The sequence below is a fragment of the Pteropus alecto genome, unplaced genomic scaffold, assembly GCF_000325575.1.
Source record: "Pteropus alecto unplaced genomic scaffold, ASM32557v1 scaffold88, whole genome shotgun sequence".
Taxonomy (NCBI): Eukaryota; Metazoa; Chordata; class Mammalia; order Chiroptera; family Pteropodidae; genus Pteropus; species Pteropus alecto.
In genome coordinates this window covers 17,282,561-17,305,863 of record NW_006494611.1, presented here as the reverse complement: position 1 = coordinate 17,305,863, position 23,303 = coordinate 17,282,561, and the positions used below count along the sequence as shown (strand labels likewise).

At 38.0% G+C, this 23,303-nt stretch overlaps 1 protein-coding gene across 1 annotated transcript in view; it reads right to left on the bottom strand.

Annotated features, from left to right (window-relative positions):
* Positions 1 to 2,120: 2,120 nt before the first annotated feature.
* ANKRD22 (ankyrin repeat domain 22) overlaps positions 2,121 to 23,303 on the bottom strand; it is a 23,386-nt gene continuing 2,203 nt past the window's right edge. The window contains exons 2-6 of the mRNA XM_006925973.1: positions 10,527 to 10,718; positions 7,953 to 8,060; positions 5,455 to 5,532; positions 2,919 to 3,017; positions 2,121 to 2,198 (exon numbers count right to left, since the gene is read on the bottom strand). Coding sequence (XP_006926035.1) covers positions 2,121 to 2,198; positions 2,919 to 3,017; positions 5,455 to 5,532; positions 7,953 to 8,060; positions 10,527 to 10,718 — 555 coding nt within the window. The remainder of the gene's footprint in view (positions 2,199 to 2,918; positions 3,018 to 5,454; positions 5,533 to 7,952; positions 8,061 to 10,526; positions 10,719 to 23,303) is intronic.

The window sequence follows — 23,303 nt, the reverse complement described above, 5'->3', positions numbered from 1 at the left end:
GCTGGAGTTCATGTACCAAGGGTTTTGAAGGTTTCCAGAATTGGAAAACTAGCATAAGTAGAAGGGAGGTGGAGGAGGGAGGGCAGAGATTTAGTGCACATTCTTTCGGAATTCCTGCATTTGGCATTAAAACTAACTTGAAATTTTTAAGTTAATTAAACTACTCATTGGATAAACATAAGTTTCATGTGATTTATAAATATAATATATCATCTTAAAGGGTGGGTTTATCTGAGAGCTAGAAATTACCTAGATATTCACTATCATTCAGGTAAGCCTCCTTAAAACATTAATTTTTTTTCTATAAGCCATATTTTTGAAGCAATAAAGTAAAATGACAAACTTGGACAGAGGTCCTGAATCTCTGGATTGTTGCTGACTTTCACAAAATAAGCTAGACATTTTCACCTTATTACTATAGAGATATAAGACTATACCTTAGGAGGCCAAGCCGCTTTAATCCACTCTCCCCCCACCAAAAAAAATCAATGTATAATATGAATGAAATATATTTTAAATATTTTCAAAAAGGGCCAAGTTTTATAGTCTCAGAGGAGATCATTTTGTAGGATTTTTGAGTTTTCCAATAAATGCATTATGTATTGTGTAAAGTATATATGTGTATTTCAGAACCTAAATTTAAATCAAACTTCTTTGAGAGTTGCTAGGAGACCTACTGGCTAGAAATGTCTGACCCAGCTTTCTGCCTCCAAAAATTAAAAGCTAGGAAGAAAATTTTATGATGTCATGAGTATAATAAAACAAACTTTTTATCCTTTGATCTCACAAATCTGGATTTATTTCTTCTAAAAATTGTTCAATTTTCACAGAGTTTCAAACATGGTGTAAATTACATGAGTAATCATACAATTTTACAAAACTCTGGAACTAATAGTTCAATTTTGAAAACCTCTGAATTGAAAGTATACTGGTGTGTGTCAGAGGTATATCAATGTGTGTTCACTTTTTTTCTCTCCCAGAGTCACTTAGTCACTCAATTCAGTGTGAATGGATCTTAAATAATTTACTAAAAGACATTTAAGGTCTTCAGAAGCTATATCTACACATTAATACTTACCTCACACGATATGTGCCTTAATGCCCTATATATAGTTCAGTAACTATTTCTGGATTTGATTTTTATTAGAACTTTGTTCTGTTTAAGAATGGTAAATCTTTCATCCTTAGACATCTGTTACCACATATAGTGTGGCTTAGTCTATGTCTAAAGATATTGATGGTTCAATATTGCTTTGTAAAATTCAACCATTTAAAAAACATGTTTCTTTTTACTCACAGCACATAGCTCTATTTCTTGAATAGAAATACTTGATCCAAATAAATTATAATATTTTAAATTTTATTAATAAAAATAAACAGAACTAACAAGTTTAGTAGCTGCCTTGCATTCAGAAGAGAATCAAAGGTATTTTTGAACAAACATCTTGATAGTTACATAGTCTTGTTCAAAATCAAGACAGCTTGTATTTGTAAACGGATACCAAAATGTCTAGCAGTGTGCTAGTAAACAGGCTCTCCAGAAAGAAAAGAAAAAAAAAAAAACCTTCGATTTTAGCATTTGCCAATTTCTATGGTGTAAAACTACCACCATTGATATGTTTTGTTAAAGTTGTTTTGCCAAAGGAACATTTATATGCGAATCTCTAAACCCACACACGTATACACACCACTCTATACAAATGTACACACTTCCATTCTTCCTTTTACTACTTAAAGGGGCCTGAGAGGAACAGTTTGTGTCCTGGGGCATGATACAGGGCAGCCTCTTTAAAAGAAAAACACAGCTGAGAAGGGAGAATCCTCTCTGAGATAATTCTGATCCTCTTCTTCAGGACACACTGAAGTTGAAACATCCCTCTCTTTGGACTGAAGTGGAGAATCCAACAGTTTGAGTGTTTCTCCTAGAAGGCCATGGTGAAGTCCATAGAGCAAAAACATAAATACAAAGCTCTTCCAAAACATCATCTGTGGCAACCATCATCATCCCCATAAAACCGTGGCATCTAGGTTGAGTGGCCCGCAGACCAATCAATAGTCCAAGGTGGAGACAGAGTCCAGTCCTTTAACTTTTTCCACTTCTCCATATGAGGCCACTAGGATTATGATGCCTTCCTTAGCATTAATTCAATCTGGGAAAATTTTAATCTCCGTGCAATGTCCAGGGAACTCTCACCATGCTGAGGAGAAAAAAGAATTATAGTTCCCTCTCTCCAACAGGGTCAAACGCCAATGCAAAGGGTCCAGTAAACAGTTCTGACTGATTGACTCACAGGCTTGACAAGCGCATGACATGTCATTCAATTCTAACAGTAATAAGATAACTTAATTCTTCCAAGAGATGATTAATTTTGCCATTAACAACATCAGAGGCAATTAATTTACTTCAACACAAGGCTGAAGTTAGAAGATTATGCTGCCATAGGAACCTCAGACCATAGCCCACAGATTCTTATCTTATTTCTTACTCCCCCACACCACCCCATGGCTTATGCCGGCATTGGAGGGTTTAAGATAAAAATAAACTTGTATTATTTTTATCTCAGCTACTCCTTTGCCGGCAATTTCTGTTTGGGAGGCCCAAGTGGGCCTCTCTCCTCCAATCAGTGATATAGGAACACAGGCTTTTTCCTTATTATGGCTTCACTATCTTAAAAGTGATTCCCATTGTCATTCTGTGGGTAAGTCTCCATGCCAGGAACACACAGAGAGGAAACCTAACCATCTGGCTTTAGCTAGGGACGGAGGGGAGGCACCCCCCATCCCCGACCCTCCATCCCCCAGATAGAAGCGGGGGCACAAGCCTCATCTAAGCCCTCCCCTCGGTGCTGCACGCAGGTTCAGACAGCCGTCACAAACGCCACAGACGCCACAGACGCCACAGCCGCGTCTCCCCTTACCTTATTTCTTATCGTGGGGTCTGCATGGGCCTCAAGGAGCAGGGGGATGAGAGTCTGGTTTTTCATTTCGCAGGCGTAGTGTAGCGCAGTGCAGCCATACTGAAACGCAAAGGACGGACACTGCAGCTCATCAATGGGCTCCACAGATGGAGCCTGCGGCTTCTTTAACGAGCGCTGTTTGCATTTTGTAGTGTACAGCTAAACAAAGTCTACAAACCATCTGTGTGCAACTATATTTCTTGTACCAAAAAAAGTCTTTTATGACTCAGTGAGTATGTTATTAATGTCCTCTAAGCCACTGATACCTTCCTTTCTCATTTTCTGTTCCAAACTAAGAAAAAATGCTACTTCGAAAGCTGATGCTGAATTATCCCAAGGTCTCTTTGTAGAATTCTATATGCCTGGGCAATCACCGCCTTGATCGTGTTACCTGTCTTTCCTTAAAGGGTCTCCACGTGGACCTTTGGTTCTTGTTCAAAACCCCCACAGTCTGAAGTACGTGGCTGGTGTGCACATTGCTGCAGCACACCTCCAAGATCAGTGCCGTTTGACATAGAACTCTCCCATAATTGGATTGTTGTAGTTTATAATATATATTATAAAACAGTGGGTCTAATCTGTTGGTACTAATTTAAAACGCTACTACAGATCAAAAGAAATTTATAGCTGGGACATTTGTGCTCAAAATTTTGTCTTTCAAAAAGCTGCCAAACAACTATGGTTTGGGTAAGTGAAGAAATAATACCCTCGACTATCAAGACTAATAGAATTAATTCTGGATCTTTTTCCCCAGAAACTCTTCTAAAATCATAGGAAATAATGCTACAATCACTTATTTTTATTAAGTGATGGTATGATAAAGGGAAGATCTATCTGAATTTTTCCATGTGAAATAAAGACAGTCTAATCATCTAAAAATATAATACACAGCATTACATAGAGTTGGAAAATGGATCTTAATACACAGATAGTATTTGAAAAATGGTGAGAATAATGTGTCTGTGTGTACATATATGTGCACATATCTGAGCATACACAAGAATGACATTCTCTACCTAGAGATAGAGATAAACATAGATAACGAGAAAAATATTCTAAAGAACTTTCGTTCACAAGCAAAGTTTTAAACTTTTTGAATTACTTTTTACTTTTAATTTTTAATGACATCTTAATACATTTCGAAGCTATCTAAGAAAATAATAATTCACAGTAGTAGTCTATCCAAATTAATCCAAAAATCTTACTTGAAATAAGAGGGAAAACATACATTTCATAAACTTGTTCTCTTGTGTGAGCTCGCTCTCTCTCTCTCACACTCACACACACAAACACAGAGCTATTTAAACAAAGGATTTAAACAAAGGATACCAATACAACAAAAACTAAAATGATGTAAATAATTAATAGAAAATGGGAACATTTTCTCACAGAACATAGGATGGTAATACACATGCAGATCTATACAACATAAATTAGGGATCACAAACGGAATACTGGTTTTTTGCAAACAAATTTCGACTGGCCTACTTTTTTTAGTAAAACCTGGCAATCCAAAATTTCATTCAATTAATGTAAGCAAATAAAATTCCTTACAAGTAAACTTTTGAACCATTTATGATCATGTAAGGGAAGAAGACGAGTTCAAGGATGCAGTTGTAAAAGGAGGGAAAAAATGTATACTTATGAAGAGGAAGAAATTAGCTGATGCTTCTCCTGCTGTAATCACTGCTTTTAACATCATTTGGATTTCTCTTTGACCTTTGTCCTTATCTTTCTTTAGTTTATGGATGGGGACTCTCTTAGCAGTGAGTTGGGATCTTGGCTACAGCTAATGTCCACTGAGCACTTATTATGTGCCAGGAGCTCTGCTAAGTGCTTTATATCAGGAGTCTCCAAGCCCCGGGCCACGGACTGGTAGCAGTCTGTGGCCTCTTAGGAACGAGGCCGGATAGCAGGAGGTGAGCGGCAGGCTGGCCAGTGAAGCCTCATCTGTATTTGCAGCCGCTCCTCAGCGCTGGCGTCACTGCCTCAGCTCCACCTCAGATCATCAGGCATTAGATTCTCATAGGAACACCAGTCCCTGGTGCCAAAAAGGTTGGGGAATGCTGCTTTACATGAATCAGCTCTGTAAGTTGTCGATATCCTCATTTTACAGATTAGGAAACTGAAAGTTGAATAAGTTTATAACTTACCAAAACACCACATTGGTAAAAAGTAACAAGCCTTGGTTTATACTTCGGCATTCTGACTCTAGGTTCTTAACTAACAAGGATGAATTTTTTTTTTATCAGAGCCTCCATTTTCCTTAACTTCTCACCAATAGTAGAGCAGTTTTTTTTGAAAAATGTCTGATATTCAAAAAACTTTTATTCCCACAAGTTTAGTGGCAGTATATAAACAAGTTCGCCTGACTGGCAGTGAAATAAAAAAATGCAAAAGTGTCTAGGAAAAAAAAGCAAGTAACTATAGATGACAAGTATACTACCTACAAATACCATTTTGAAAGTTATTTCAAAATGACAAAATAAAAACTTACACAGTCTGTAGCATTAACTTCGACGCCAGCATCAAGTAGCATTCGGACAAGAGTCTCATTCTGCTTTGTCTTTGATACCTATTATGAATGACAAGTACAAGAGAGGTTTATTTATATTTTTCTATCTTATGTCTAGACTATTTTAACCAACAGGTTTCATTTTAATTCCAATACCCTTAAGTGTCCATGCACTTTTCTTAAAACTTCTCCCACATCCTCACCCCCTTACAGTGTTGATAAGGTAAAGCCAAGTTTCTTGGAGTGTGGTCCTGGAAGAGCAGCATCAGCACCTGGGAACTTAACAAATGCAAATTATGGGGCCCTACCCCAGACCTATCAAATTCTACTGAGGACAGGGTCCAGTGATCTGTCTCCCTTCCAGGCTCAAAACCCTTCAATGATGTCCCATTGCTCTGAGGGAAACTATTCAGCCTGGCCTGCAAGGTCCCATAATTTGGCCTCTACTTATGGCCCTACCTGGCTCACTCAACACCTCCTGGCTCACCTTGCTCTAGTTACACTGGCCTTTAGTTAGTTTTTCATTCTCACCAGGCTCCCTAGTGACATAAAATAGTTACACTGAATATTCCTTCTGCCTAGAAGCCTCCTCCCTCCTCCTTTCTTTACCTAGTAAACTAATATTTAATATCTCAGTCAAGGCCCCTCTTCTTCTAGAAGACTTTCCCTGATCTAGCTGGCCAGGTAAAACTCTCTCCTGGGCTCTCTGTACCACCTACTTCTTGGTAATTTTACATGTGTTTCTGTCATTATTTGATTAATGATTCCGTCTTCACAGCACTCTAACTCTCACGAAGACAAGGATTACACCTGTTGGATTCATCATTGTATGTCTAACACACCCAAGAAAGGGCCTGGCATTTAGTGGGTCCATAATGTTTTTGTTGAATGATTGAAAAAAAGAATGGAATTAAGTAGCTACCTCAGAAATCCACTTTTCCCGCCTAGTGCCCTGAAATTCTGATCACATGACAGGTTGAGCATCCCCCGAACACCCATCCCATCGCTTGTGGGAGTACAGCTCTCCATGGTCGGGTGGCATGTTCTAGAGTTCAGCCCCTTTATCACCTAGGAAGCTCCATCTAATTGTCTTTCCTCCTCATGCCTCCCTCCTATGTCACCTTCTAAACTGACTTTCTCCTCCTGCCCTTCTCTGAAGTAACACAGTCCTTTTTGGTCCCTTTTAATTTTTTCTCATGTCACTTATCTCTTACGTACCACAAATTAAGCATTTCGGGCCCCATTAATAAATAGGGTACTTGTGCAATCAGATTTGGGCTATTCATTACAATGAGTAATTTTACCCAGGCCTTCAGCTTTTAACATTGGACTATCTTATAAAGCAGGGCTGTATGTCAACAAATTCTAAATGAGCCTTACTAATCGTAATTGTGATGTTTTCTTCATAATTTCTAAAAAGGTTTGTAATGAATGACAGATTCTTCTAACCCCAAAACTACATATATTCAAATCCTGTGTGTTAAATACATGATTAATTTTTCAAGAACTTTTTAAGGTTATATGTTTATCAGCGAATTACAGTTTTTTCTCTCCCATAAATCAAAGCATCAAAATCAATGTTATCATATTTAATTGTAGTTCCTCAAATCCTGTAACATTTAAATACCAAAGGAGGTAATAACATTTCCAACTGGCAGACTTTGTTCTGGAGCTTATGTTAACAGGAATAACTAACATCCATGGTCTATTAGCCACAAAGAGAAAGAAGATCTGTCATTTAACTGGAGTAAATAACACATTTGTTGAGTGATCTCTCAGAGGTGGAACTGGCCGCAAGCAAAAGCAGATGGAAAACAGTGAGTCAGTGCAAATCTGTCACTCTATTTGAAAAACAAAAAAAGCCAAACACTCAAGTTTTATTTTCTACTCATAATATGACTGCATTCCTACACAGGAATAATTTTCTTTATTCAAGAAAATTACTGCATGCCAAGAATTCATTCAAGCATGAATAAATTTATCAAAGTGAAAGGTAGGCTTCAAATTCCATATAAAGATCTGTGTTTATCATTTGCTGTCTGCTAATCTCTTGAGATCTGTTTTCTAATTCACAACCAGGGTGGTTCCTTAACAATCAGAAACTCAGAAAAATATGTACAAAAACATAAACTCCTCTTACAAAAAAGAGAGAAATGAAATAGCAGGAGGGAGAATTTATTTTTTAATATTTAGGATGTTTGTGCTTACTTAAGATGATTCTTAAACCAGATTAATTTATTTTTCTAAATAATGATTCCATAGATTATTTTACCATTGATTAATTTATTTGGCTACCTTTCATTCTTGCTTTATCTTAATCTTAACATCTCATGTATGTTAGAAATGTCATTTATAGAATACAAACCAAGAGCTTGTTTTGTTACTATTTATTTACGTCTCACTGGCCCAGCAAAACTTGAAGAGTCATGCTACTGATCTTCTCCTACTCGCTGATCCTTTGCTCTCACAAATGTACTCACCATAAGGAAATACCCAATAAGCAGGACAGGCATCAACAGGATAATGAGTAGATAATCAAAGAAGGTAAATTTTTTCTTCACAGCATAATGCAAGCAGGTTCTCCCTTTCTAAAAATTAAGAAAAGGACGCTATTAATAAAATATTTCATATCAGATTTCATGTTTTCACAGATTACCTTAGCAAAAAAATTCGTTTTATGGTACCTATGCCACATTTTTCTGTCGAGTATGTCTGACTAATAAACCCAGGTTTCCAATGATTAAAATATTGAACACAGTATAGTCTAAAGAAAAAGCTGGGGGGAGGACCACAGAAAGACAAGGGGGTGAAATATACATTTTACAAATCATCAAAAGATAGATTCTCACATTGTGATATAAACTAAAACTAAATTCAGAATGGAAATCTATAGTTATCCCTTAATCACTAATGGTATACAATTATTCATTTTGTACTTCATTCATAGGAAAATCTTAACCATAGAGCAATTTTTCCATGTTTCTACATGCATACAGCAGTGCTAGAAGAATGGAAATAACTCAATTTAATTCTTCAAATATGTGAATATTTATCAGATGATATACTTAAGTTTCTAGGGATTGTGGGGCATGCTAAGTCTCAGAGCCTCATAATAAACCCAGGGAGACAGAAATATGCACAAATAAGTATAATGCAAAACAGGCTGTCGCAACTAGAATACCCACCAAATCAATGACAAGAAAGGGAAAGCCAGAGAGGAAAGAAAGGTTAACTTCCACTCGGGAAAGCACTGTTCTTAAATAAGACTTTTTGTTTTTCTAATATTAAGGTAGATATGTTCTCTATAAAAGGTTTATAAACTAGACAAGAAGATAATGATAGAATAAATTTAAAATCACCCATTATCAAACAGCCCAGAGTTAATTGTTGACATTTTGCTATGTTTTCTTACAGTCTTTTTTAATGCATATATGTGGAATTTTTAAGTATAGGTGCATACTGCACATGCAAAATCATATCTGCTTTTTAAAAATTAACATTTAGAATATGTACATCTTTCCATGCAATTTAATATTTTTGAATACATGACTCTAATAGCTATATGGCTTTCTATTGAATGGAACTATTCTAATTTATTTAGCTAAACCCTACATGGCAGACATTTGAATTTTTAACTTTTCACTTTTATAAATACTGCTTGAACATCCTCATTCATAAAATTTTGTCAATATTTCTAAATTCGTCTTTAGCATAAGTTTCTAAAAATATAATTCCTGGCATACAAGGTATTAATGCTTTTCATATCGTGCTGCTAAACTGTGTTCCAAAAAAATGATAATGACTTAAACTCCCTTCCTAGTCAACACTCGATTTTCTCTTTTAATCCTGGGCAATTTGACAGACCAAAATATAACCATCTATCTATCGCTATCTCTATGTTTTCATTTGCTTTCAACATAATTGATGTTCTCTATTAAGTATGTACATCTCGATCATCAGCAGAGCTTTTTGTTTGTTTTTAAGGCCTTTTGTTTGTTTACTACTTCTGAAAATAATTCATAAACATAGACTTAAGAAATGAGAAAGCACTGGTTCAATTTATAAATGTACAAAGAGAGGCACAGAGAATGTTAGTAAAGATGCTGACATAGAATCTTCAGGTCAAAGAAGAGCAGAACACGTGATTGTTGTGGACATCCTTTCAGAACCCCTTTGGCACTTCCAGTGTCGGCATCACAGTAAAGGCAAACTTTAAAGTACACTGAGTAAATATAAAAAGTCACTATTTGTAATAATTATGAATGCCCTATATCCACTCATGTACATTCGATGAGGAACAATAGCCTGTAGTGCCCCACTTGACTCCTCTAAATCAAATTAAAGACCATTTGGAGTAATAAGTTAACCAGAGAAACGGAGCCTCTTGTATTATAAAAATAGTGGAAAGGACTTCAGTGGATACTTGAGATTAATAGAGATATTATTAGACTAAGTGTTTAGTTTACATTTTTTATTTTAAAAATATTTTAATGTTGTTAAATGTTTAATCTTTTTTGTTTTTCCCAAATAGCCTCTGGTTCGTGAGCTTATCTGTCCTGGGCAAATTTCTCCCTGGAATTCTTTTATTCTATAATAAACTACAGGCTCTTTTGAAGATCTGAACACTTAAATAGTAGGTAAAAATCTAACTAATGAAATAACACCACCAGGTCAATATCTTTTTTTCTGGGAAATCTTTCTCATTACTTCTGTAATAGTGAGGAGGAGGCGCTGGGAAAGAAGAGCGGGAAGGCAAGGAAAAGCATGAGGGAGAGAAAAAAAGAAGAAAAGAAGTGCTATCCAGTCAAACGAGTGCACCATTCTCTTCCTTGTCAGAAGTACAAGGACATAATTAACCACAAAATATGCCTGCTGATTAAACTATGCTTTAGTCTGCTCTCTGCCTAATAAAATATCTTCAGTATGGGTCAGTCTCACTAAAACAAGGTCAAAGAAATTATTGGTATTAGGAGCTACAAGCAACGAGAAAATGACATTCACTGTTTCCATTATCACAGTCGATTACTTTCTCCACTCATATGTCACAGCCTCACCTTGTTTTTGAGATTCACAGCAGCATTTCTTCTTAAAAGGAAGGAAATGATTCTCAGGTGCCCTCGCCTGCAAGCACAGATCAGGGGAGTGTCTCCGTTAAAGCCATCTTGAACGTTGATACAGTTGCTGTCTTCCTTCACCCACCGCCACACTTGACCTAAGTCATTCTGGTAAGCTGCCTGGCAGATGGGCTGAGACGAGAATAACAAAAGCAGAGTTTGAAATACAGGTACGATTAAACCACGATAAAAAGAAAAAAATCATTACCCGATAACTTAAAATTCAAGTGTTTCCCCATGATAGTAGGTAGAACGTTGATACAGTTGCTGTCTTCCTTCACCCACCGCCACACTTGACCTAAGTCATTCTGGTAAGCTGCCTGGCAGATGGGCTGAGACGAGAATAACAAAAGCAGAGTTTGAAATACAGGTACGATTAAACCACGATAAAAAGAAAAAAATCATTACCCGATAACTTAAAATTCAAGTGTTTCCCCGTGGTAGTAGGTTGCTTTATAGATGAGATTTTTGGTCTCAATTATGCCTTAATTTTCCCATTTAAAAAAATAAATTACAGCTCTCTCAGGAATGCTACGTTTTCTAGGATTTGATGTTTAAAGCGATGAAACTACAAAAACAGAATGCTAGAGATAGAATGATGTCATTTGTTTCCAAAGACTATCGATATACTAGAGCGATGAGAAAATAATAGTAAAAACAAGATATTTCGTGGCAAACTTTGGGGGTAAGTTTAGGATTGTAGTCCGTGAATCATCTCGAAGCAAACAGGAAAAGGGTTAAGTCTAAAACAAGCGTAAATCCATGAGGAAACTCTTAAGATTTCCTACATTGCTTGGCACACAGAAATGTTTATCAAATGGACAAATGAGTGAATAGGTGGATGTGATATTGCGATTCGACTCAGGAAATTGTGCGTTGTGTTCAGGGACAGATGATGCCTATAGAACAGGAGGATTTTACTGAACATAACATAGGCATATCAGAAGAGATTAGGGCAGCACTAGGTGATAGGACAAAGACACATGGTTCCCCATACTCGGGAAACTCAACAAAGTGGGAAAAGATCTCATTTAGATTAAAAATATACAAATAGCAAATGATGTAATTAACTGTAATTAGATGCTCTTTATTTTGGAAAACATTAAGGACCTTTGCAAAGCATAATGCAAGTTTAACAGCAAGACCTAAGCAGACCTCGTCTTGCTCACCTTTCTCCCTCTGCTCTCCTTCTGGACTTCTCTCCTTTTCTTAATACCCCATGTTAAATTAATCCATCTGGATCTCTGCCCTTACTGCTCTTTCTGCATAAAACACTTTGTCTCCTCTCTCTTAACCTGGCTAACTGCTAATTTATCCTTCACGTCATAACTTAATTTTTATTTTTTCTAAATTTTTCCCGACTCCAGTACTCCTTCACAGCAACTGGCATAACTGTAACTATTTTCTTTACTATTTATAATCGTGTGTTGCAGCCCAGCACGAGTCAGGAGGGATTGAAGCAGCAGTGAGTGAGGGAAGGCATTGAAGTTCAAGCTATAAACTCCATGTGGATAGATGCTTTATCATTCAATTCACTACCACATCCCCAGCATATAACACAGCACTAGGCACATGATGGGCAAACACTAAACACTTTAGACTGATTTTAATTAGATAGCATTTAAAAAGACACTTAGAATAATACCTGCATATGGATGGCACTCCAATGATGGAAGTTATTATTCTGGCTTATTAAGTCATTCTTTAATTTGATAACAAAGTCAAACCTCTAGTGTGTGCCTGCCATAATTGCTAGGGGGAAAAAATATAAACGATATTACTTTTAATCATGTAAAATTTATTTACTGGTTGGATATATAGTGTATACACACACAAACAGACTAACCAATAACAATTTTAAAGAAGTATAGACGAGTACATAAGCATCTGCAGCAGCTGGGACAGACGCAGAGAAAGTCAAGTGGTGTATTTGCTAATCGACTCATGTTCTAACATAATCAAATATCATAATTAGTGAACTTTTAAAAGTAAGATACTTTCAAACCGAAAGACCTTCTCAGGAGAGAAACAACGTAAAGGAAAGTCAACTCAATAGCAAATAAGAGGCAAACTTCTGTACCCCAAAATGAAATGAGCGTGGTACAGGGGTTCCAACTTGCAGTAAAAATGCACAATTACACAAATCACCCTTTCTATTATTGCCCTAAAGTATTCCTTTTTTTTTACCAGGCCTTATCATCAGCAGTGTCTCAGGGGACCATCTGGATGGCATGGAAATGACCAGGGCAGTTGAAAGAACATGTATCTGGTGTCAGAAAATGGTTGTAGTTGTGGTTCTGCTACTAACTCCCAGGTGACTAAGGACAATTTTCTTGCCCTCAGTGTGTCTCAGTGTCCTCAGTCATGAATAAAGGAGTGAAGCAGAAGTTCCTTTGGGTTCTCACACTCATATGGCTGTCACACTTCTGGACCTCGAGTCTCTCCCCAACCAACACATCTTCCACATCAATGGCTAGGGTTAAAGGTTAGGGTTAGAGCTATTTTAGCACAAAATCGCCCTTGTCTTAGCAGTGATGCCCAGACATTTAGATTTAAATAATAAGTACAGTAAAACTAAACTAAATACAAGACGATGTAAAGTCACCAACTCTTCATTTTGTCGATTAAACACATTAGATGCATGGTTTAATTTATTAGATGCATTATTAGATTTATTATTTCATAAATTAAAAGATATTTTAATATAAATAAAAGTTTAAAACAAGAATATTTTAACAAAATATATAAAGATGTAATCAACATGAAGAAAAAACAGTCCTTTACATGTGGAAAAACTTAAGTCATTGTTCTTTTTAAAAAAATTCACTATAAACGAGCAAAAATTTGCCATTGATCACTAGTAATCATGACTACCATTTGGAAATTGATAGTCTACTATGCAGAACTTTAAAACAGATGGCTATAAAGTTCATTTTTCTTTTCTTAAAATTTTAAATTACAACATTTAAAAAACTGGAATATTTCCTGTAGTAATTGGCTTACTAGCTTCTCTTTAAAAATTGAAAGATTTGACAACACTAGGTCCACATTCCCACAGCCCCCTCTGCTCCTCAAATACTTCACCAAAACTTAACTAAAACAAGAAAAGGAAAATGTGGATAGTTTTCCTGCAAAAATCAATTGATGTCTTTGAGTGTTTTCTCAATCCCACTTGGGCAATGTTACTTAAAATATGAACCTGATTTTACCTTTAAATATTTCCTAGGCTTCTTGTATCCTAGACACAGTTTCTGTTTTTGAAAAGTAAAGTGTATGCCTGGCTCAGTTAGACATAGATTTGTTGCATGAATTGTAAAAATCTCTAAAAAGATTCTATGTCGTTATAAACTCTGTCTCCACTAGGGGGCAGCTAGGAGTCATAAAAGCACTGACAAGAGAAAGAAGGGAAGCCCAATGGAAAAGTGTTGATTTACAATCTACCAATGAGGAAGAGGAGGGGGCTATCCATTAGTGTTGAGACAAGAGTTATTATGAATTCTGTTAGCCTCTGAAGTTTCTAGAATTTGGAAGAACTCTGGGTGTAGAGGAAACCAGTGGAGAACTTGGGAAACTACCATAATAACTATGTCTCCTAATAGTCTCAGAACTCTTCCGTACAAACTTACCGCCAAAGTACTAGTTCAGATCTTCATTATTCTTACCAGGACTATCACATTTATAGCCATTAATTGGCCCAATTTTTTCCTGTCTCACCCATTCGGCTCCAACCCATCCTACAAAAACAGCAGCTGAACATCACTTGCTAGTTGAAAATCTTCAGTGGTGACCAATCAGATTAGGTTACTGTCCCTAAACTGACACGTATGTTTCTTCGAATCTCACAAATCCTGTCTTTCCAACTTCATCTCCTACCACTCCCTTATCTGTACCCTTGAGCTAAGTAAATAAAGATGTGAGTGTTATTAACAGCTATCTCCCCACCCAGACTGTAGGCTGCATGAGAGCAGTTATTGTGTCTGTACCTATATGACATTGTATTCCCAATATCCACCATATGTCTGACACAAAGTGAACATTCAATATATATTTGGTGAGTAAGTAAATGTATAAACTATAATTTAACCTTTTATTGAGTACCTCATTACTTCATTAAACCCTCACAACAATCCTATAGGCTAAGTATTATTATATACCCATTATTTACAGGTGAAAATGAGGGAGTTTGTCTTCTTTGCCAAAGTCACACAGCTTATAACTGGCAGTGCCAGCAAGAAAATCAAGGGGAATACTGCAGAAGGTATACATTCTGGCTCTAATTACTTCAGGCAATTTGAAAAAGTCTTCAAAATGTCTTCAGGCTATAAGACTGTGTTTGAGATTTTTTTGGTTGCATTTGCACCCAAAGTTAAGCTACAGCCTACAGTCTCAGGAGATCGCTCATTCTTCTACCCTGGCCTGCTGATGACCAAGCTTTCTTTGTTATATATCCAGATTCTTTCTCCAAACTGACCTAGAATTAGCAATATCTGCCAAGAGGTAAAGAATTGGTGGTCAGAGAAGTTATGAGTCAGGAGAAATGAGAAAAATATAAAGGCCAAATGCAAACATTTCAAGAAAGAAGACAGAGTGAAGAGAATGAAGTATAAGGAAAGAGAGCTGGATTTGATCATTAATGACCATCCAGAGATCCATTTTCAGAGTCATGGGGCAGAAGGCAGAACACAGGGGCCTGAGTATATGGTCTATGAAGAATTAGAGGATGTGATTGGAGAGGAGTTTGTGGCAGTGTGGCCGTGAAAGCTAAGAAGGAGCTAGCCAAGTCCATGAAGGGGAGTACAGAGTCTGGCCAGCGTTCTGCACATCTATAGGCAAAGTGGTGGTGTCAAGCGGTTATAATAAGTACAGGCTCTGAAAGCAAACTTTCTGAGTTCCAATCTCGATTCCACTATGTAATAGTTGTGTTATTTGGACAACTTATTTAAACTCTCTGGCCTCAATTTCCTTCTCTATTTAATAATCACATCTTCTTTATCAGGTTACAGAAAGTATTAGAGGTGCCTGATGGATGAAGCACTTCATTCAGACCTGACTCATAATAAACCCTTAATTAATGTTAGCTACACTTATAATTATTAAAACATAAGAAGCCAGTGAAGATGGGGAGGGATGTTATGAAAGAGTAGATATTTGCTTAGAGAGAGTGAAGAGGCGGTAGGGTAGAGAACAAAAATGGAAGCATTTGCCTTTCTAAACAGAATGACAATTCTGGCTTTAAGGCCAAAGCAAAGAAGGAAAGACAGATAATTGGGGTAGAAAGAATTTTACATTGGCTGAAATTTTTGCCAGAAAGTCTGCATTTCACCTGCATGCTTTATGCTACGATGTATTTATGACAAATAAATAGGCATAGATAACTCAGTAAATAACAATTGTGTTTCAATAAGTGCATGGGTTAATGACATAGGAGACAAGATTGAGACAGGGTAGAAGAGGCTTGTTAGCACATTGGGGAATATTTGGGACAGCATAACGAAAGTTCGTGACATGAATACAAATATAAAATTGCTTGAAGCCTCAGATTATAGAAACACATTAAAAATCTGCAATGGGGCCGAACCTGCATTATAGATTTATTACACTCTAACAAACCCATTGTCGGGGAAGGGTGGATAAAATGAAGGGGGCACAAAGAGCAAAGGTTACAAAATGTGTGTCAGGCAAGAGGTATGACAGGAGAGTAGTAGTTCACCGTGGAATTCAGACTGAATGGTCAACATATGTAAACCAGGTAGAGAATGATGGACTAAAAGAGAGGGAGAGAAAGAGAGAAGCAGAAACAAGGATTTAGAGCAGTCAGTACATTGTGACCAGTTAAGAACTAATGATACGAGGTACGGATACCAAATTTTAAATATTACAGACAGAATTTTGTCCACGAGGAGAAGCCAAGAGTGACCATCTGGTAGAGTTGATCTGGAGTCAAGACAGAGGTCAAGAAAGAAGAATAAAGTCTTGTAGATATTTCAGTCACTGAAGATGATCCCGAGGAATAGAAAGAAAGGGGAAATTGTTCTTCAGCATCAGGTAAGGCGGACGTGGGTCCTGGAGTACAGTGGACAGAGGTAAGAAGGTAGAGAAAGTGGCAAAAGCAAAGACTTAAAGTAAGAAAATGAGCCATGGTCATGAAATGATGAAGAAGGACTAAAGCGACTGAAGTAGAGATTACCATGAGATTTCAGTGAAGACACCGAGGAAAATGGGCTACATAGGTTGCAGAAGAGACTGAAGAGAAGGAATAAACACTAGTGCCCCCTCACTGCTACTGTTCTTCAAAATCCAACCACCACCAGAAACTTTCTCCATGTTTTATAAAGGCTAAGTGGGTCTCAGACAACCTTTAAAAACCATTTTTATTTGTCTGAAAGAAGAAATTCGCTAAGAATTTAAAAAATCACAGTAGCGAAGAAATGAGTCATTAAGAAGAAAGGCTTAGAATTAATCATGCAAATCAAATAAAATCTAATAGGTATTCATTTTCATTCCCTAAGATTTCTTATTTTGAGGGAGGAGAAAAAAATATCTTCTTTCCTTTCCTGGAGTGATACTTCATTAACTCACAGGGCTCTTTATCAGAATCGTTTTGTTTCAAAAACCAACAAATCCTCCTCAGAAATTGTTATGGGATGTTTTAAATGAGATGGTTAATGTGCAAGTTATCGAGTCCTCTGAGCCTCAGGCAGGGCTCTACATGATCCTTTCTTAGACCAGGAATTGGGACAGACCCATTATACTTTAGGGGAAACAATACTAAAAAGTGGGATGAGGGGCAACTTTGTTTTTGGAGACATCGATAATGATGTCGAGCAGCTCCAATGATTTCTATATTACTAAAATAATGCCAAGTATTTTTGTAGTCGTGATATCTATTATACTTGGAGCAGTACAAAATGTGACTGTTAAATAACACATACCGAATATTTTAGTTAATCATCAACATGATGGATATATCATGTACGACCCAGGGACACTGCTTACATTTTAGGGTCTGGGAAAGTGAGATGGAAAGTGGGACAAGGGTGGGAAGACTACAGTGTGAAAAAGTGGTTCCTAATATTCCGTTTCCAGAGTTTCAATTGTTCCTCACCTAGTAGGAGTGTAATTGCTGCAGTGCTTCATTACGGCTTTGTTTTCCTTATGGGTGTTTGTTTCTTTCACCTTTGCAGTGGTTTTCCACTCTCACTGCGCCTCAGAATCACCCAAGGAACTTTGAAATAGCACTAATGCGCCCAAATGCGCCTTGATTCAGTTGGGACCTGACCCTGTATTTTAAAAGTACCCTAATGCTTAGCCAGCGTTGAGAACCTCTGAACTAAAATACTGACCTGGTTCTCACATGCGGTATTACTTCCTAAACCTCAATCCCTTCCCTAACCTCACCGCCTCAGCCAGGTCACTGGTGCATCAGCGTGTCAGTCAATGAGTGATTTGTATCCATGCTTGCAGGGCTCATCACCACAGAAGTCTGACTTCGGGAAGGCTGCCATGGAGTTAGGGACACTAGACTTAGCCCACTGACAAAAGGTCAATGAGCAGCTTGAGGTACTACATAGGAGACACCAAGGTTTCTTAGACATGAACCATGAAGGATACACAGTATTTGAAAGGCATAAGGATGCCAAGCAGGTAGCTGAAAAGTAGGACTGAGGAGAGCGGCCTGAAAGACAGATGAGAGCATGCGGTTGGCCAGAAAATCAGCGGTTGTCCAAAGAGAGAAACGGGACTTTGAAAACCAGGCAAAAATCACGGATACCTTACTCACCAGGAAATGGAGAACATTAAGTTCAATTTCAGTAATTATAAATGAAATTGAAAAAATAAATAAAATAAATAAAATAGGATGATGTGATAGAGAGCTGGAATGCTGTGAGCAAAGACAAGACTAATAGATGACACTGGAGAAAAAAATTAATCGGCAGGCTCTACTAATCCGGTCTCTATGTTTTCTATACTTTCTCCAAGGTCTGCTTGAGAGATGACGTTGTCTTTCACTTCCCCGAAGCTAAAAAAGCCCCATTGCCACACTTCAGACCTGAGGAGCTCTGAGGTCACAGTGAAGAAGACCAGGAGAGGGCAAGAAAGCCTTTGTCTCCAAAGTTCAGGATAAAGGGCGGAGGAAGAATGGATTCCAGCCGCTAGAATCTAGCAAAATCAAAAGCCCGATATCTTTCTACTACCTCTGACCAGATAGGTGAGTGCAGAGCCAAGAGGAAGCAGTGATGTGATCATAAATGGGTAATATCCAATACTCCAGAGGCGGAGAAAAAGAAGAAAAAAACCGTTGTGGCGTTTGTGAATTTCAAGCTACCAAGGAGAGGTCACTGAACTTGGAGTTGGGAAAATTAGCTCTTGAAACAAACCAATCCAAGTTGGCTCCAGCCAGCTCCAACTGACTGCAGCCAGCATACCCCCGACAGGGAAGAGCTGACATGCACTTCCAAGACTCTTCCGTGCTGTCTTCTTCAATCTGCAAGGGTGGTGAGCTGGGGAAGGCCCAGGCCTTAAACTCTTAGTAGCCAGTGTCTCCAAACATTCAATGGACCAAAAAGGTATTTTTGCACTAAATTTCTAAATGTAAGTCTGTTTTGGCAAGAAATATACCAGCCTAATACAACCAGCATTATCGCCCCCTGGTACGTCAGCTTTGTTCCAGGCTCCTGGCCTCCTGTCCTGCAGCTCTCCACCTTATTCTTCCACAGCTATCAGAACTACCTTTTCAACATTAATTGGGTCATATTACTCCTCTTCTTTAAATCCTTTCATTGTTTTCCATTGTGTTTAGAATAAAGTCGATATTGCTCATCTTGACCAGTAAAACCTGCATGCTCCGAACCCTGACAAACTTTCTAACTTCGGCTCTGGTCATTCTCACGGCCTTCTAGGCACCAGGACTTTCTATCAAACCATGGCTACCAAAGGGTGAGGAGGACCATGTTACACTGACATTATTTAGAATTACTGGAACATGGTGATAATAAAAAGCGAATCAGCTTGCAGTCAGTTTTATTAGTCTCCATGTTCTGTACAGACAATACACTCTTATTAACTACACCTGGATGAACTGTTCTCACCAGAACACGCTTCCCATACCACTCAGTTAATTATTCCAACAGTCTCCGCCCCCCCTTTTTTTTTTCCTTATAAATAGCAAACGATTATTTTTCATAGTTCTGGAGGCTGCAAAGTCTAAACTCATGTCACTGGCAGATTCTATGTTTTGGTGAGGGCTTTACAGTTCATAGACGGGTGTCTTAATGTTTCCTCATGTGGCTGAGGGTGAGGGACCTCTCTGGAGTCTCTTTTATAAGGGGACTAATCTCACTCTTGAGGGCTCTGTCCTTACTGACCTAATCACTGCTCAAAAACCCACTTCCTAATACCATCACCTTTGGTGTTAGGATTTCAACATATGAATTTTTTTTGAAGCAGGGAGCACACATTCAGACCTCAGCAAATTGTTTGAATAGGTGTTACAAGCACTGGTTTGCAAATCTAAAACACTTAATAGGTATGCAATAAAAAATGTCCCTATTAGTATCATCTTACTAATAGGACTTCCTTGATTATTCTTCCAGAATCTCTTCATGCAATAAGGCATATTACAAGCAAATATGAATATATAGTTTTATCTACTACATTCTCATTTTTCTGAAAAGACCACATACTCTAAACATTTTTTGACACTGCTTTTTTTTTTTTTTTGGTAAAGTGCATCTTAAATATTGTTTTGTAACTATATCACATTGCATTATATGCATGTAACCTAATTTGTTTTAAAAAAAAATCCTTTTGTCATCTTTTGATAGACATTCAGGGGTTTCCCATATTTGTTATTACAATAAAGTCTGCAAATTTGTTAGTTTTCCTATAGGATAAATTTTCAGAGTTAGAAGTGGTGAAACAAAGGGATATGTATTTGTGACCTTGACAGGTGTTGTGAATTGCTCTTCCCAGGGTTTGTACCATTTTATTCTCCCATCAGTGATGTACAAAAAGCCTGTTTCCCCTCACTGTACCAAGAGTATATTCTCAACCTTTTGGATTCTTGCCAGTCAGACAGATGAAAAATTGTTGCTGTGTCTCTAAGAACTGAGAAATCATTCCCAGGAGCTGCTCCAGCAGACTTATTCCCTGGAACAATAGGCCCAAATTTTCATGCTTCAGATTCTCCACACATACATGTCCTCTGTCTGGGACACGCTTTCCCCAAGCTTACCAAGACCAGATTCGCATTTCTCAGAACTCAGCACAAATGTCCCTACCTAAGATGAGCCTTTCAGATCAAATTCTATTTTTATATATATACCCCTCCCAACCTCTCTTACACTCTCTTTTTATCCTGTTGCTTCCTTGATTTTTCTTTTTCATTATTTATAAATTTGTGAAGGTGTTCTCCTTTCCCTCTTCAACAGGAAGGACAAAAGTCACCCTTGTCAGTCTAGAGAAGGCCTCAAAGGAATCTACCTAATAAAATTTACCAACTAGCCCTTATCTTTTATTAGCTCCCCCACATATTTGCCTTCCTGTAATTTGCCACTCTAGAAACTCAAAGTCCATTTCCTTTGCCTTGCCACTTCTCTATAAATGCATTGTTCTTTTGTTAAGACGCTCTGTGAGCCCTCGTTCTAACCACTGCTTTGAGTTATTCATTGCTGGGTACTCCCGTGCGCACACCTCTGTTTGTCTTTCTCTCATTAATATTCCTGTTGTCAGTCTAATTTTCAGGGCCCTGGTCAATGAACCTAAGATGAGTAGAGCAAAAAAATCTCCCCTCCCCTACAGCTCTTAGGAAAAATGATAAGCCGATGTCCCCAATCTAGAGGGGCTTCCCATATCCCAAATGGGCAGTAGAACTTCATAAAGACCGGCTGGGTTTTGGCCTGTTCTGTATTAGTGGTTCACAATCTTTACACCTAGGAAATGCAGAAAGACTACTACTGAGACAGGACATCACTTGTAAAATTCTTCATCTTTTACCAGGAAATGAAATGGTACATCTCTTGCAGAGTTAATCTTTTTAGTAAACCTAGTTAAGTTTTCTTCTCTCCTTTCTTTGGAAAAAAGGCCCTCTCTCTCAAATCCTGATAATTGCCCAAAACTGGTAACGCAGATAATGTCCCTGAAAATGGTAACTCAGGACATCATGTAGAAATGGCCCTAGGTCAGGCAGGGTACTTAGAGTCTGAGAGGGGAGGGGACTTTAGGCCAAAGGTCATTTTACTCTTTAAGAAATATGTTAACCAAGACTGTTTTCCTTACATGCTTAATAGGCAAATCAATAATAGAAATGAATAGATTTATGATTTAAATAACAGTTTGTATCTTCTCTTCCTTGTCTAGGGACTGAGGCAGCACTTCAGCAGAAAATCCAAGACCCAAATTCTGCCCTGATTAAGGCAGAAAGAGAAAGAGCTCCATGAAACCTCCATAGGCAGAGACTATGCCCACTCTCAGGAGGAGGAAGATAATACAGAAGAGACCTCCTGTCCCTCAACATCCATACTAATAACAAAGGGGTTCATGGCTCTTAGAAAAGAGGTAGGCAGGAAAGTTAGTTAGGGGGTTTTGGGTCTGCCTGCAAAGACACTGAGGTCATCCTATCCTAGAAGGGGTCTTCCCTAATCTGCCCACAATTAAGCAAACCAGAAGGCATCTTCTAACTCACACAAAGAGACCAGTAGGCAGAGAATTAGGTACCAGTTTAAGTCAGTCACTCGCACCTGTGACCTCCAATGACCTCCAACTCACCTGAGCCTCATTATACCATCATTATAATATGATGCATATGCCCGGGAGTTCATTAATATCGTTATAACAGACTGAATTCTGGGAACAAACGTGCAGAAAGCAAAATGATCAATCACTGAGTCCTGTCAATCTTAGCTGTCAATCAAAGAAGCCCATTCCTCTAAGAAAAGTAACCACCCACAGCAAAAAAGGGGTAAAAACCCTGAAGTCTTTGTTACCAGGCCTTCTAAGCCATGCTTCTCTTGCTCAAGCTTCCACGTCTGGAAGTGTACTTTCCCTTCTAGTAAAATTTTTCTACTGTAGTTCGGTGTCTCGCTCAATTCGTTGTTCGAGACATCAAGAACCTGGACAACGCGCTGTGAGAGGACCTCACTCTCCAGTAACAGTACAGGATAAACAAGATTGGTACGTGACGGATGAGTAAGATACGTTTAAATATCTGAGAGTTGGTGACAGAGCTTCTCGACCTCTTTGAAATTACAGCTGAGAGAGTGTCACAGAGGGTTCCAGCCCAGATCTCTGCATCAGGATACCGGAGGGTGAAATTAAGCTTTTTTTTTTTTCTTTTTCTTTCCATTCACATGAAACTCCAAATGCAATCATAGGAAGCAACTTAAGCTTTCTTCCAATCTAAAGGCACCCGATTCTCTTTAGCATTTTTCAAGCTTAGGTGAGATTATTCTAATTCTGGACATTTAACAGCAGGATGTGTTTAGTCCGGGTATCAAAAAGTTGATATCTAGGGAATCAGTATAGCTCCGAAATCCATCACTTTGGGACACCATCAAATCTGTCAACTGAAAATGAGAAATGGCCAAACCCGATAGCCAGACCAGAAAACCTCTGGGAGTTTAGTGAGAGCGCCCCTCACTCTAGTGGGTATCTCCGGGGCTGAGAGATGCTGGAGAGTAAAAGAGCAGAATAAACACACCCAAACACATCCACTCCACA